The sequence below is a fragment of the Lissotriton vulgaris genome, chromosome 6 (genome assembly GCF_964263255.1).
Source record: "Lissotriton vulgaris chromosome 6, aLisVul1.2, whole genome shotgun sequence".
NCBI classification, from domain to species: domain Eukaryota; kingdom Metazoa; phylum Chordata; class Amphibia; order Caudata; family Salamandridae; genus Lissotriton; species Lissotriton vulgaris.
The window spans coordinates 544,658,626-544,671,615 of record NC_141694.1 but is presented as its reverse complement, the minus strand read 5'-3'; the positions used below and the strand labels follow the sequence as shown (position 1 = coordinate 544,671,615).

Here is a 12,990-nt window from a genome sequence, read left to right as displayed (position 1 = left end):
AGGAGACACTGAATACTCAGGGGAAGCACCAGTGCACTGTGGGATGCACTTACTGACCCACAGGGCTCAGCATCCCAGAGGAGACACAGAATGCCCAGGGGAAGCACCAGCGCACTGTGGGAAGCACTTACTGCCCGCAGAGAAAGGGGGAGCTGACAATGCAACCAGCGGGGCTTTGGTACTTACCTAAAGAGCGGAAGAATCTCGCTGAAACTGTAGAACGGTCCTGACCAATGTTGCCTCTAATTTCTTTCCTCTGTGTGCGGCAGTGTATGGTCTCTGTGCGCCGCAGCCAAGGCTATGTGCGCCAACTATCCGACCATGCAGGCGAGTGCAGCAACAAATTATCAGGGCAAATACTACTCCAAGCTTTTACTTAACGTGAAAAGAAAGTGCATTTTCACACATACAGCACCATATGAGGGGTCTTAAGACAGATTTGCAATTTAGATATGCATGCCATGGTCTTGATGGGACAGTCCTTCCAAGAAATGGCAAGCCATGAACGCCCCACAAAAAGCACTGATTGAAGTGAGCCGACCCAAACCCCTCTCTCTGCATTAATTCTGGTACATCACAGAAACTGCCTAATAGTGCTGATTCACATGGATAGAGCTGATGTTATTGGTTTCACAAGTCACTCTCTGTGGTATGTGGAGAGGCCAAAGTTTGGAGGTGCATGTAGTCTTGACACCTCTAGGACCCATTGACAGGCACTGTACGAAACTAGCGCTGCATTCTGCCTCAACTCCAGAGCTCTCAACCAAGTCCTGCCATAAAAATGCACCCACAACTTCTTTTCAAGACACCTGAAAGCATCTCAGTTCACAGTATGCATAGTACAAATCATATGCTGCATAAAATAAAATACCTATTCACATCATCTGGAAAAGCAAATCCTCTTAGGAAACTCATGATGAAAAACAATGTGAAGAATCCATATACCGCTATGTATTTTGTTTTAAATAGCCTTTTAATGGGGTGACAGAAGCCATGAAGCAGCGCACAACTGTTGCCCATAACAAAAATTGAAGTCAAGGGACCATAAGGCCTCTTGTTATTGGAGTATCCTGGCTGGGAGCCTCACACCTAGATGAAATGGAGGGGAAACAAAGGATATCTATATCTATATCTATCCATATCCCTGATGAGGCGTCAAAGCACTTTTCGGCGAGTAGCACGCTACTCCTGAACCTAAAAAGGATTAGTGGTGGGTTAGTATAAGAAAATCGGTAAATATATGTTCATTTGAGTGGTGGACATGTGAGTCTGTTAGTTGGATTGACTAGGATAATGGAGGGATGGAAGAGGGAAGGGTCTATAAAGTGTTATTTAGGAGATCAAAGCCGTGAGATGAGGATTCGGAGGTGTAAAAGGAAAGATGGAGGTGGGACGAGTCTCTAGAAAGGGATTAGGGAAATCACAGTAGTAAAATTAGGTTTGGGATAAATAATGGGTGGATTCAGAAAGAGTTGTTTGGGAGATCATAGAAGTAAAGTAAGGTTTCCTTAAAGTGAATATATTGAAAACAACACCAGAACATACTTCAACTAATTACGCTTTCAAAGTCTCTGCCCGTCTTAAAACCCATAAGATGTTTTAAAAAGAAACTCAATGAAAGAAATTCAACACTGGAATTTACGTGCTTTTACGCTGTGAACAGAATAAAATGTAACCCCATGTTAAACCGACCCATGTGCATAAACCAATTGTGACAGCTTAATTTGATAACCGTTGAACCAACTCAATGGTGCACAAAATAAACTGGTCATTGATTACCAATTTCTAACACTGCAAGTGACACTACTTCATTCAAACTATGCAGTTTAAATTAAACATGTGACTCTAAAGGATATACAAAACATACAAAAAGACCAATCCAAATCATGAAAAAGGAAAAATCATTCAGACACACCCTTCACATCATACCCAATAATGAATCAAACGTGCTGTGATGATAGGATATTAGCATAACATTCCTTGAATAACAATTGTAGACACTAAAATACTGAATAAATATGATGAAAAATAATGATTATTGGCAATAGGAAATATTTATCAACCAAATTTCGTTCAAATGTTGACCTTAATATTAACAAAAACAGTACTCTGTGAATCACGGTTCAAAGCTTCGATGATGTAAAGATAACTCCCACTGATGGATTAAGTGCGACCCAGTATTTCCAAGAGGCCTCCGTGATGGCATTTTCCTTGTTTATTCAGTCTTCTCTTCCAGCGAATGTCAGAATGTCAGATTTGTTGGTCTCCCTAGTATTTACACAAATTATAATTTAAATATCACTATTTTGTTGTATTTCTTTTATAGCGCTTTAGCACTACAGAAATGGTAAAGTGCTATAAAAGAAAAAGCAAAATAGTGGTATTTAAAAAATTTCTGTACTTGTGATGTAAAGTGCTCTGACATCCTGCATTGGGAAGGAAAGTCCCTCAACTCATCCCAATGCAGGGTATCAGAACGCCTTACATAACACAACAGCCTTTTCATAAACATTTGCAGTGATCTTTATCTCTCCAGGAGCAGTGAGTGGAACAACGGTTGCCAACTCGTAAATCACACCACAAGTAGAACGCTTTTTTTAAAGAAAAAAAGACAGACGTGCTCTGCAAGTAAAACGCGGTGCAATGCAGATTGTGTGGCCTTTTAAATATATTTTGGGATTGTGAAAGCGCATCATGCTTTGAGACAGCGCAGGGCCTGATATTGGGTGACTTTTTAAAATATATCAGTGTTCATGAAAGTGGTCTCAAAGCATGATGCGTACTTTCATGATCACTAAGATATTTACAGGGCCATGCAATCATTTGTTTCACAAGCCCCGCAGCCACGTTCCAATTACTTAAAAGAATCGACTCCTGACCCAAACTCGATGGAAACTGGTAAAAAGTCGGTACAACTTTCGAGGAGCGAACAGCTTACAGCTTCTACAATGGTTACGAAAGCAGACAATCAGCGTCCTGGGGCTTGGAATATGAAGAATGGACCGGCATTCGGTGAGTACATAGGAGGGATTTTCTGTTTGAAAAAATGTAAACCACACTCACCTGGCGGCGGGCGGCACTGGCAGACATTCAGCAGCAGGGACACTGGGACAGGCAGGGCTAGGGGGGGCTAGAAATAATTAAATTATGGTGCGGTGAGAGAAGGCCTCTCGTCACGGTCCTGCGCGAGCCCCAATGCGCATGTGTCACCTCCAACAGCCGCGCCCGCCCCTGCCCCAACCCCCGGCCCCAGCCCTAAAGTGGGTGAACTGAAACTAAGAGCAGGCAGCGCGGAGGTGGAGACATCTGCGCACACGCAACCCATCCCCTAAAATGGCACTGCTGCTCTCAGATTAGATTAACGAAATTGTGTTTTTTTCACACGGACCGAGGAGAGAGGCAGGCACGCAGCAGAGGCAGCAGAGGCAGCAGAGTACAGTAGTAAGTGACTACTACTGTACCGAGTGTCCAAAAAATCGGCCCCATCCACACCCAGCGACAAAACCGGCCCCCGTCCCAAAAACCGGCCCCCACCCCTGGCAGCCGACCGGGGGATTGCCTGGTGCCCGGCATTGTCAGTCCGGGCCTGCCCCTGACTTTGCTTACAGTCTTTTTCAGTTTGCTATATCTTCCCAATATGCTACCACAGTTCATCTAAGTTAATAGGTTTTATGGGGCTCTCTCTAAATGTGATGAGGATATGATGAAGACTGATGAAGATTTCAAAGTCCATCTATGGGCTTGAATAAACATCAGGCCCCTACTGACAATGTACGAAGAGCAAGAAGATTGGCAGATCAGGATTACCTGTTAGGAGTAAACGTGATTTTTTCACCTTAGTGGCAGGGGCTGAACCAACCAGGTATTTGAAGGTAAGGGGTCATATTTCGAGGTACGTTCTCGCTTTAACTGGAAGCCATTTGAGACTATTTGGATTTGGGGCTACTGGTACCCCCTTTTTAAGCCGTAAACAAGGTTCTTGGCTATAATGAGTTGCTTCTTAAGGAGCTAAGCATGCACTTTATATAGTGCACTGGTGTAGTCACATTAGTGTTGACAAGGTTATCTACTGCTGTCATGTGATGGTTAGACATATGTACAACTGGTTGCAAAGGAAAGGTGCCAGCGGAAAGAATGCCCTGCTCGTGATGGTGTAAACCTGGGAACTCATGCCACTTTCCAAATGCACTGCTAGGTTTGTAGCACTTTGGTGTAATGGAGTGACTGAGTGGCATGAAGCCATACCAGGGAAGTGGGTGAGAGGGTTTAGACTGTGGTAGGGGCCTAGGCATAGGATTTCAGTTTACGCAATGTATCGCTGTTCAATACTTTCAAGACATTGATGCAATCCAGAAAATCTAAGAGGGCGTTGTGGAGAGACTGACTAACATACAGCTTTAGGGATCTTCAGCTCAGTAGGAGTTTTCCCCTGTATGCCCCCAAATCATTACATGCAATATATCCATATCTGCAAGATGTCGTAAGAGAGCTTAACCTTCTAGCACTGCTGATAGGGGCAACGTTATGGAAATCTAGAGCCTGAGATAAAACGTCAATGGTTGGTGTCCGTAAGTCAGGGAGTGCTCAAATGTGATTCATGAGACCAAAGCAATGCTTTTATCGACCAGCTACATTTAGATACATAAATCTACATAAAAATCTGATTTTGTTCCTGATCCGCAATACCGACATTAGATAGTGGAGGCATAAAGCACTTCAGTGTGCGGCGTGAAATCCTTGGGGTAATGTGAAGGGCACTGGTGACAGTAGGAGTATGACACCTCAAATCAATAGGAGCCAGGTCTACCGAATTATGGATGAGCCCAGGTCATATGAGCAGTTTCATGCAGAGGCGAGAAGATGAGTGTGCCCTCGAAGACGGCTCTACAAATACATGCATGATGGTGCATGGAAAAGATCCTCGGATGAAATAACTGACTCTAACTTAAGGCCAATAACTAAGCAATTTATTAATTTAGTGTAATGTCAGTCAACCAGTGCTTGACACCGGTCATCCCTTGAACCTTGAAAGCAGGGACCAAGCCCTGGTAAAAGTATGAACGGGAAAAATCAGCACTTTAAATGTCCATCTAGGTCACATCTTCATAAGAAGGGTATTGCCAACGTTATCTCGTCCTCCAGAATAGTCATGGGTGGGTGATGTAAAAACATAGAAATTTGTTTTATATGTATATATATATATAAACATGTGATTCACTGTGCATATTTTAATATATAATCCCAATGTAGACCATAAAGAGGACTCCTGACTCATTGAATTCTAAAATAAAAAAAAGAATAGACATGCATAAAAGAAATATCAAAAACGTTTAAGTTATTTTTACTGCTGTAAATCACATGCATATTTTCCACGTATTGAGTAGCTGACTTTATGAATGAGTCAAAGTGACATTTTTAAACTAGGTGTACACTTGCTTGGTGTATTTCAAAAGGACAGTTTTTCAACAAATACATGCCCTGCCTTGAATTTTATAATGCTTGGATTCTAAATGTATGAGGCACGAGAGAGAGCTTTAATTTGCAGCCTTATATGTCGTTTAAACCACGCTTCAGTAGTCTTTAGAAATGCTGATCACTCTTTCACACCATGTCCTTCTGAAAGGGGCTGGGCAATACGTGAGTTAGTCTTGCATATGTTCAGCCTGTAAATAATGTGATTGTAATGACTGGTGGGGCCGAAGGCGCATACGCCCTTATAAACGGGTGCATACACCCTTATCTGTATATTCAAAGGTGGAGACTCCTATATTGCGACAAGAACTGTAAGGATGCCTTATATGACCAACAACCAACAATAGCATAGAATCATTTCTTTAAGTTTGGGACCTGTGACACTACACGTCTTTCTAGAACATTATAATGTGATAGGGGACAAACAGGGATCTAACATGGCAGAGAGTGCTGCTAATTCTCTTCTAGTCATAGGAGTGATGAGGCTATCAATATTTCCCTTCTTCAGGATTGGAATGTGTTATCCGCGACCTAGAATAGTAACGTTCAAGAATGGGTTAGCTGTGGCTAATAGGAAAAGCTAAAATTGGTTAGTGAAGGGTGAGTGGACGGGTATTCTTTCACTTCATATCTGCATACCCATTACAACCATGGTGTGCCCATCTTCTGGAGTGTAAAGTGGTGGTCCAGTACCAAGGTAGCTAATGTTTTGATCTACCTTAGATTACATGACGGAGGGGGCACTTCCCTATTACTTGACTCAATATATATCCAAGTTTCTGCTTTGAAAGATTAAAGATGTGGTCAGAGAGTAGCTGAAGGATGTTAGGCAGAAACGGTAATGATTAATAGTTCGTGAAACAGCGGGTCTTAAAAGTGAAAAGTTTGAGAACAAGTTATTGCGCATCATTAATTTAAAAACCAGTATTAGTAATTGTCAGGTATATTCCAGACCCGATAATCTATTTTTGACATGCAAATTCTTATTTCCACATAAAAAGATTTATTTCACTACTGACCTGTGTACCCCATGCAACAACTGTCACATCACTTCCCTCCTGCACCACTTCAGCTTCAGATAATGGAATGTAGAAGGGCTCCACTGGAACCTGCTCCACTGAAAAATGTAAAAGATTGTGTTTACAAGCTGTTTTGAGTAGATTCTTATTTCTCCAAATCTTTTTATTGACATTTTCAGTCAAAAGAACAATACAAAATAGAGCACTGCGAAAAACAAACGCATCACATACCTTGACAACTTAACCTCATTACCCCCATGTTGATATTCTCAACATTGCTGGAAGGTTCTGCCATGGCTCTCTGGTCGCAAACAACAGTGTCTGGGGCACCACAAGTATTGTTTTGTGTACATTTTAAAGCAAAACCAATTGCAAACAATGCTCCAAATTCTGTACCATAAGTGGTCTACCAAGGAGAAATCATGAATCCACAATTGAAAGTCAGTCCTGATCTATCATTGCTCAAAACTGATTCAGGAGCATGTTTAACCCAGAAGCATCTTGGTGACAAATTCAAAACTGTTCCAATCACACATGTTTTATTCACTCTTTCTCGCCTGCTGTTCTCTCATATTGGGCCTTGACAAAACACCACACTTTGGATGTACAGACTGAGCAAGCTCCACAATTGCCTGACATTTATAAAGTTGTCTTTGCGGATCGTGGTCATGTCCAGATTCTTCTAGTCATGAGAAGTAGGTGGGTCCACTGGAATAGTATGTATGGAGCACCAAACTCCCAGGGATGTAGACTCCCTCTCGCACACCTCCACTGCAAGACTGCCAACATGGCAGTGTCGTGTCCTATGCATAACCCCAGGAAACAATTAGCGGGGCAGGAAGGAGACATTCTTAGCAACTACTTTACCCCCTTTGCTAGAGTGAGACACATTGCATCTGAAGGGTAGACACTTTGTTGTTTAAATCTGCGTGCATTCCTGTGGTAACTGAGAAGCCTGTAAACAGTAGCGAGCTGGCGGTGAGAAGCAAACCTGATTTGCAGAAACACTGCACGTTCCAACAAAGCGATGAGCATACAGCTGCCACATTCATTGTTAAGTATCATGTGGAATACGGCTTAGGGGCAGGGGTGTCAATGTCACTGCTGCACTACAATGATGTGTTGTATGAACTGTACGCCAATGCCTTGAAATCGCAAAAAGTAATTTTCATGGATGAGCCAAATGTGTGTCACAAGTTTACTCTTGGGATAAAAATCCACAAAAATATGTGGATAAAAAAAGTATCATGTAGAAAGCAGCATCGAAGCAGGCCTCTGCTCCAGGTAAGAGCATGTATGCATCTGCCACAGTTCCTATTGGATGCATTACTGCGGCAATATTGACATTTGAGTGGCAGTAGCACAGCTTTATGCTTGGTTTTGGGGTTACCACTGCAGTGTTCGGCCTTCTGCTATAGAACATGGTCAGACTGCAGTGCACGGTGGGCTGGGCTCACAGATCAGTGTATGGGCTCTTTCTTTGGGCTTGGCTGTCTGGTTTATATGCAGTTGGCTTATTTTTATTGATTCTCCAATATTACCAGAAACATTGTCTGCGGCAAGCACAAACACATGCATTCTCCCCTAACTTGCAAAATACTCATGTAGTTTCTCTTTACATGTTTGAAATTGCTCTGATTCTTAATGAAGTCTACTTTTAATTTGATCCTCAGAAATATTTTTGCCCCAGTCGGACGCTGCAAGAGCAACTGGTTTGAGTAAGTTGGTGTGGCAGACCATTACAGCTGAATATCCAGCCAAACACCAGATCCTGCCCAATGCTTAAGGTAAAGTGTTTTCATAGGCCTCCATGAATTCTGGCAGTACCAAAACGCAATGATTGCAGACGGCTATATTGGGAGTGAAAAATACCGTAGCTTTAACATTGGCTTTAAAGGCCGGCAACACCCTCCCAGCACCCACTGTGGTGCTGCCGGAAGCCAGCGCTTTAATTTTGCTTCCGCCCAAGTGAGAGTAGCATTTCTCATTTGCTCCCGCCAAAGTGAGAGGAGCATTTCTCTTTTCTTCCACCCAGGAAGGGCAAAGTTGTGTACTTTAGTAATTATAACTTGAGTCCTGATAGAACTATAACTTTTGCACTTTTCATGCATGGTCTTATCATTAAAGATGTAATTTCAGATGTTAATGGGGTTATCAATGATGTCACGAGTGTTGTAATATGGGAAGTAATTAGCAGTGCAATGCGAGAGCACGAATTATAGTCATTAAGACATCTATCGGTATCCCATTGAGAAATTAGGCTTTTTTCATGGTAGGGACTGCTGTGTAATTTTTTTTTAAATAAAACTTTTTTTGTTTTTATATGTTTCAGTTTACATGGGCTTGACCTCTCCCCAGTAACTGCACCGAACACTTGATGCCGCTTGAGAGAATCAAGTCCCACATACAGTGCTTGCAACCACTTTGCACTGAAATGAGCTTTTTAATTCATTCCAGAATGGCTCGTCTGTGCATGCTGGCCATCTTTGAATGTGCTTTGTACCTCTGCCAAGATGGGCATCCATGTCTGTGCAAGGTTACACAAGAGCGGGTATCTTTATATGTTTGTGCTAAACATGATTACAAAATCATTCAAAGATGTCAGCTAGTATGTGCATGGTTGGCAGTCTTTGAATGATAAACCTTTTACAAAAACTTTTTTTTTAAACATTGACAATGCCATGAGGCCTAGTGGCTGTCTGCGAATACCAGGCCCGTTAGATTTGCCAATTTTTTTAAATTAATTTTTTTACTTCTGTTCTGTGAAAAGAAAGACTCGGACCGAGGTGAAAGGCTTCCAACTAGCATTTTTGTGGTGCGCATAGAAAAATATTCAACTTGCTAGTGGGACCCAGATATTTTAAAGGAACAGATTTCTGTTTTGCTATAATTTTGCAAAAACCCCAATAGCAATGTAAATTTTACACTAGAAGAAAATGTGTTGCACCAAGTTCTTTATCCTTTTTTTTTTGTTGTTAATCAATATGTAAATGCATTCTTGTTTGGCACGTGCGTCCTAGTACCTGTTTTAGGCACAGGCACGGGTGAATTAACAGCATCCTGCATACCATCTTTAGGTCTTGCCTAGCTATCGCGTAAGCGATGCTTTGCGAGAATTCAGTAAGGGGCTTTTGAAAATGCTCCCAAAGGATGCAGGCGGGTCGGGTACAGTGCATGTGTGCCGGGCGCATGCACCATTTGTCAGCCTGCGTGATCATTTTCGCGGCTGCTTTGATGTTCTCAGTGAGCCACGCGGCCACTGAGAACATCATAGCGGCCGCGAAAGTGATCACACACACCCTGTACTGCTTCCTACCCAAGTGTTGTTTCCCACTACTCGTTCTTTCTTTCTGCTTGTTAAACAACCGACCACTGTAAAGTTTAGGCTCCCACAGCATGTTTCCTCCCCGTGCCCCCCCTCCCAAAAACGCACGCTCATGATCGGAGGCCTCCAGACCCCCCCCCCCCCCCCCCCCCCCCATCTATCCTCCCGGCGTGTGTTCAATTAGTTTCGGCCGCGCGTGCTACTCCACTGCCTGTTTCACCCTCACTCTCCCTTGTTCTCTCTTGTGTGTATGATGCTTTTCCCCTCTGCTCCATTCCCGTGTTGCGTTGCCCCCTCCCACCCGCCCCCAAACTACTTGCATGCATGTAAACATTTTTTATTATTATAATTACTTTTTTGGTAGGGCCCTACAGTCACTAATTGCAGCCGGGCTGTTACTCTGCGTGAAAAGTGCTTTTGCTCCACTAACGTGATTTGTAGCAGCTCACCCCATCAGCACTTTGCTTTAATCCCCAAAAATAGTGATCTTTAATCGTCATTCCGCTCCAAAGTCTCTGCGTCATTCAAGTGTCGGGCAGAGCGGAACACCTGCAGGAAAACACCCTTCAGCAGAACTGCGGGCAACAGAGCACACGGTCCTCTACAGCTCTGGTCCTCAGATGCATTCCCCACCTCTCAATTTCGTGACAGTTCCCCAACAATACAGTGTCGCCGCTGAGCAGTGCCAGTACAGAAACCCCGAACAGCAGGGGTGAACCGCTCTGCAGCACGCAGACTGCCGTCCAGCTAGCAATAATATACATTGCTTTCTGTGCTTTTTAAACAACCGACCACGGGAAAGGTTAGGCTCCCATAGCATATTTCCTCCCCTCTCCCTGTGCTCCCCTTCCCCAGCCCGCACACTCCTGCTCTGAGGCCTCAAGACCCCCATCTCTTCTCTCCCCTCCGTGCCTCGTGCCCATTTTGCAGCAAGGTTGAGACATTCGCTACATCTCCCACAATTAGGCAATATTTTTCCTAACTTAATTGTGCAAGGGAAAATCAAGTTGGGATAACAGCCATATTTTGGGCAACAATCCACACAGTGTATGTACGATTCACAGAATTGTGCCTTGCAGCCATAGTGCAGCCTGGGGTTGCTCCACCAAGCCCCTCTTCCACTGTCTGCCTCTCCACAGTAACACCGCAAACATACATCCAGGCTCCCATAGCATCATGTTTCCCTCCCTCTCCCTTTGCCCCCCTCCCCCAGCCCGCACACAGGTGCTAGGAGTCCTCCACACCCCCTTCCCCCCCATCTCTCCTCCCCCTCTGCGTCTCGTGACCATTTTGCAGCAAGGTTGAAATATTGGGTAACATCTCCCACAATTCGGAAATATTTTCCCTAACATAATTGTGCAAGGGAAAATCAAGTTGGCAAAAAAGCCAGATTTTGGGATACAATCCACGCAGTGTATGCCCGATTCACAGAATTGTGCCTTGCAGCCATATTGCAGCATGGAGTTGCTTCGCCATGCCCCTCTTCCACTGTCTGCTTCTCCACAGTAACAGCGCAAACATACATCCTTTGCTACACGAGCAATTCCTTCCTATGAGGGGCCCCATAAACCTGCAGACCTGCCCCTTCGTTCCTATGACCCAATCGTGCTCAGATACATACCTCACTGCATGGGCATGCCAGCACTTGTAAAGCCCCGCCCCAAACCTTTTTGCCCTTCATTGTTTCAGGCTCACCCACCTATTTCCTTCTTTTTACCAGCCTGCGACAACCTCTCACTACCCTAATTAACGAAGGAGGACGCCTGACGCCACATGTGTTGGAAATCAGCTCTGTCCCCCCGGTAGTCATCAGTTTGTCGCTGACCCAGCCCTATCTGATTGTTTGCCTCAGGCCCTGGAGTTCTGCACAACCCCCAACTACTTCAAAGGAAAGTAAGTTAAAGGGAGAGTGTCTTTCTGGTGTTTAACTTTCAGCACCCCGCAGCGGCATGTGTAACAAAAACTGCTCTTATGTGAGTTCAGTTTAAATGTGCGAGAAAGCTATTACTTTGCCTAGTGATGCTCAATAAGGTTTCTGCTAAGAAATATTTACAAAACCTACCTTACTTAGTAATACAACTCTGCTAATTGCAATAAATACATGCAGTGCTCAGATGTGGGTAATGTATTTTATTAGTGTTTAAGAAACCACAGTAATTCAATTTTGTTCTGATTTTTTATTTTATTTAATATTCCGTGTTGACAATGACTTTGGCCCATTTGTTAGCCAGTGTTGTAGATTACATTCAAAGAAGCCAAGTAGAAGCTGAACATTGTATTTTTATATTTCCCTTCTGTTTACTTCCCTCCCACTGACCATTTGCGAAATATAATTATCTTGACCTTCCTATCGTATATCCGAGTCATTCCTCTTTCGTATATTATGTTATACAAATGTTCTTTGTGCCTTGAAGTTCAGAGAACAGCTACATATTATTTGCATGGTGTCCAAAATCTGCTTGAATCGAAGAAGCTATAGTTGCCTGCACAAAGTTGTATGCTCTGCAAATGTATACTGTCTCTACTTATAATTCTGAATTACTATGTCATCCGTGTAAGATGGTATCCTCAAGTTCACCTAGGTCAGTGTGAGGAAGCTTCCTACTTAACCACACTCACCCACACACCACACACACACAACACCACCCACAACACCACCCACAACACCACCCACACACACCACACACACACACCACACACACAACACCACACCACACACACACACAAACACCACACACACCACACAACAGACACACAACACCAGACACAGACACACAACACCAGACACAAACACCGCACACACACAACACCGCACACACAAACACACAACACCGCACACAAACACACAACACCGCACACACAAATACAACACCACACACACAACACCGCACACACACACAACACTGCACACACAAATACACCACACACACAACACCGCACACACAAATACAACACCGCACACACAAATACAACACCACACACACACAACACACCACACCACACACACACACCAGCACCACACACACAAACACAACACCACACACACAATACCACACACTCACAACCACACTCACAACCACACTCACAACCACATACACACACACAACCACACACACAGACACACAACCACACACACACACAACCACACACACACACAACCACACACACACACAA

At 43.7% G+C, this 12,990-nt stretch overlaps 1 protein-coding gene across 1 annotated transcript in view; it reads right to left on the bottom strand.

The window, feature by feature from the left end:
* BCKDHB (branched chain keto acid dehydrogenase E1 subunit beta) overlaps positions 1-12,990 on the bottom strand; it is a 995,115-nt gene that overhangs the window by 644,592 nt on the left and 337,533 nt on the right. Inside the window, exon 7 of the mRNA XM_086926548.1 lies at positions 6,492-6,589. Coding sequence (XP_086782674.1) covers positions 6,492-6,589 — 98 coding nt within the window. The remainder of the gene's footprint in view (positions 1-6,491; positions 6,590-12,990) is intronic.